This window comes from Marmota flaviventris, chromosome 2, assembly GCF_047511675.1.
Source record: "Marmota flaviventris isolate mMarFla1 chromosome 2, mMarFla1.hap1, whole genome shotgun sequence".
NCBI classification, from domain to species: Eukaryota; Metazoa; Chordata; class Mammalia; order Rodentia; family Sciuridae; genus Marmota; species Marmota flaviventris.
The window spans coordinates 189,849,285-189,852,795 of NC_092499.1; the positions used below are offsets into that span (position 1 = coordinate 189,849,285).

The window sequence follows — 3,511 nt, forward strand, 5'->3', positions numbered from 1 at the left end:
CCCTCCAGCCTCCCACCAGGTAAGGAGAGTGTGTGGAGAATACAGAAATTATGTTTGCAGCCCCAGAGCCCCAGATACCTGTGTGTCTGGTTTTTCAACCGTAAAGGCGGGAGGGTTTGGCGAACGAATGAGAAGTGAGGAAACGCTTAGCGCAAAGGGAAAAAGAGAGAAAGACATACAGGAAAAAGGTTATGGAGGCCCGCGAGAAGCGACCCCTCTTCCCCCGGCCAGCGGCCCAGCGCATTACCCAGGATGCCCCGCCACCTCTCCCTGCATTTTCGCGCCGCTCGCTGCAGAGCGACCGCGCACAGGTACCACTGGAGTGCGTGAACACGGAAAGTTTTTGCCCGCGCCATGGCGCAAATCACAAGACAGCCTGTTCTCAGGTACAAGTACACAGTCGGCGGGTAATTTGGGGGTGCTAGGGATGGGAATTGGGGAACACTTGAGCGTAACATGCACAGGCGGACACAAAATATGGACACCAACACACACCAACAACAAGCTGACTGAGTCAAAGCAGCCGTGCCAGGCGAGGCGGGGACGCGCCTTCCCCAATGACCCCAGCCCACCATGACCCCAACCAACATAGCCAGGGGAGACCAGAGGCCCCTCCCCGGCAGTTCCTGGCTCACCTGAAGCCCCCGCCTGTCCAGCTTACGGTCGCTGGCGCTGGCGCTGGCCTCTCCAGCCGGAAACGACCCCCAGTGTCGCTCGGCTTCACTTTTCTCCCTGGAGGGCACATACTTCGGCCACCCGAACCCACCCAAATCCCTCCCGCTCCCAGGGCAAAGTTAGGGTCCCTCCCTTGAACTTCTAGCAGGATCTTCCCGCCTTTGTCCGGACCCCTCCTCCCACTGTTGAGCCCCAAAACCCACCGGGCAACCCTGCCACCCCCTCCCCGGGTACCCTGGCGGCCCTGCTGCCCACAGGCAGAGTCCGCCGCATTACCTAGAAGCAGCAGGCGGTGTGTACACATGTAACCCATCTTCTCGCCCTGAAGTTGCTTGTCGATGAGCTTGCTGCGTTTCTTCGCTGCGCGCTTCTGGGCGCGCATCTCAATGGCTTCTTTGCGTATCTGTCTGCGCTTCTCCGCCAGAGATACCTTCTTGACCTTGGTGGGGCTCGTGGCAGCTTTGGGCTGGGGACTCTCAGAAAGACCGAAGCAGCCTCCGAAGGCTTGTACGAGGAAGTTGCGGAGTAAGTTGCGCCGGGGCTTTCGGCGACGGCGATTTCGGCGCTGCAACCACTGGAAGCAGCCGGAGGTCCCATCTTCGGACTCATCGCTGGAGGAATCGTCGTCGCCGATTGCCTCCTCCTCGTACCTGCTGCAGCCTCGGCCACGCTCAGCCCTAACCTGCCAGGCAGACGCCCGAGTAGGCCGCGGAGTAGGCGGGTCAGCAGCCTGGATCTCGGGGCTGGGGGGTCTAAGGTGATGGAGATTGCGTCTGGCCCCTGAGACATAGCCGGCAGTGGCTGCCCGGGCGGCAGCGGCTGCCCGGGCGGCAGCGGCTGCTCTGGCGGCAGGAGGGATACGGGCTGCAGTGACTGCCCTGGGGATTGGTTTTGCTGGGGCAGCAGGGACTCTCCTGGCACCAGGATCTTTTGGGGCGACAGAAGCTGCCCCGGTGCCTGGATCTGCTGGGGTGACAGGGGCTCCCTGGACATCTGGATCAGTTGGGGCTCCCTGGGCGGCATCTTTTTCAGCTGGGGCTCCCTCGGCGGCATCTTTTTCAGCTGGGGCTCCCTCGGCGGCATCTTTTTCAGCTGGGATGGCGGGAGCTGTCCCGGCGTCTTGATCGGCTGGGGCGACCGGGGCTCCCCCGGCATCTGGATCAACTGGGGCTCCCTGGGCGGTGTCGGAAGCGGCTGGAACGGCAGGGTCTGCCCCGGCATCAGGATCTGCTGGCGTGGCAGGGTCTGCCCCAGCGTCCGGATCGACTGGGGCGTCAGGGTCTGCCCCGGCGTCTGCATCTGCTGAGGCTGCAGGGGCTGCTCCGGTGACAGGATCCGCTGGGTCGGCAGGGTCTGCCCGGATGTCGGGATCGGGATCGGCTGAGGCGGTAGGGGATCCGTCCCCTGGAGAGGGGACTTTTCCTTCCTCCGCAGCAGCGGTAGCCGAGCCTCCTTCCATCTCGGCTGCTTCTCCCTCAACTGGGGGTCTCTCTGCTCGCTCTCTCTTATCTGGGGCTCCGGAGACCTCGATGGGCGGGCCGTCATTCGCGATTGGGGGGCTGTCCATGTTGACGGGAGCGTCGTCGACCCCAATGGGGGCGCTGCCAATCTCGAGCGGGGGTCCGGAGATCTCCATCGGGGGGCTATCGACTGCGAAGTTAGAAGCAGGTCTGATAGCTTCTCCGGCTGGGCTGCCGATGGCGCCTGGGACCCAGAGGGGTGGCGCGTTTGCGGAGGGAGCGAGGCTGACCGCACTCGGGACCGCGATTGCCGTGAACTGGCTGCCACCGACGACTTGTGGGATAACTCGGGGGAGCCCGGGAGGTGGGCTGTCATCCCCAAATGCTTCTCTATCAAGCTCAAATGGCATAGTCTCCTCAGGGGGAGGGCTATATCCTCCTCTGAAGCCAGCATTTGCAGGCTGGAGGACTCTGGGCTCCTCTGGAGGAGCTCCAGGGACCCTTGCACCTGGGCCTCCCGGAGCAAGGTCTGGGACCTGCAAGAGAGGTTGGCTGCAGACTCCCTGGGTAGGCTGGTCAAACTCAAAGGGCATAGCTTCTTCTGGTGGAGGACTGTATCCTCCCAGGCCTGGTCTTTCACCCCTGAAGGTTCCGGGCTCCATGAGTGCTGGGCTGAAGGCCTCGAGGCCTGCAGGGGGCCCAATGGGGAACCCAGGCTGCTCCTGGGTAGGCCAGAAACCTCCCAAGCTGGGCTGCTCGACCTCGAAGGGCATGGCTTCCTCAGGAGGTGGGCTGTAGCCTCCGCTTGCTCTGGCTTCCTCGAAGGTCTGGTTGAGGCCCTGGAAGTTAGGCCTGGAGACTTCTGGGGGTCCACAGGCCTCGTCACTCTCGGTGGGGATGGGCTCATTGTGAGGCGATTGGGTCTCCATCTCTTCGGCTGGGCTAGGCCCAGCACCGGGGGCAGCTGCCCCTGGGGCCTCCAAGGGTGGTTGCTCGGGCTGTTCCCCGTTTTCAGGGGGGATATTGCGTTGTCCTGACATATTATTGCCGTCGAGGCGGTTGCGCATGCCCATAACAGGGTGGCGGTCTCTTAAAATATATTGGGGCTCCGTAAGACGGAGCACCCAACCAAACTAGGGTCAAAAATTATTTTCAAAAATATCAAAGTACTAGTTGGAAAGTTCTCCAACCTTATTTTCCAACCCTTATGAGGTTGGGGACTCAGAACCTGGAATCCCTGACCATGGCAGAAGCAACTCAGTTCTTGCTGGTGGAGTCTTGACTCCTTCCTGGTCACTTTTATCCCCTCAGGCTGTCCCCTGGCCAGCCACCCCTTGGCCTACCCTTGTGCCCTCTTCTCTTTCAATGCTCCAGGC

General features: G+C 61.9%; 1 protein-coding gene across 4 annotated transcripts in view; it reads right to left on the reverse strand.

The window, feature by feature from the left end:
- The window catches only part of LOC114084183 (guanine nucleotide-binding protein G(s) subunit alpha), a 49,056-nt gene extending 45,848 nt beyond the window's left edge, over positions 1–3,208 (reverse strand). For 2 of the 4 annotated variants that reach the window (XM_071608963.1, XM_071608962.1), the window contains exons 1-2: positions 1,671–3,208; positions 952–1,517 (exon numbers count right to left, since the gene is read on the reverse strand). In XM_071608963.1, the coding sequence (XP_071465064.1) occupies positions 952–1,517; positions 1,671–3,208 (2,104 nt within the window). Of the gene's footprint in view, positions 1–951 lie in introns of all 4 variants that reach the window. The other 2 variants (XM_071608964.1, XM_071608961.1) reach the window with 2 other exon arrangements.
- Positions 3,209–3,511: the final 303 nt, after the last annotated feature.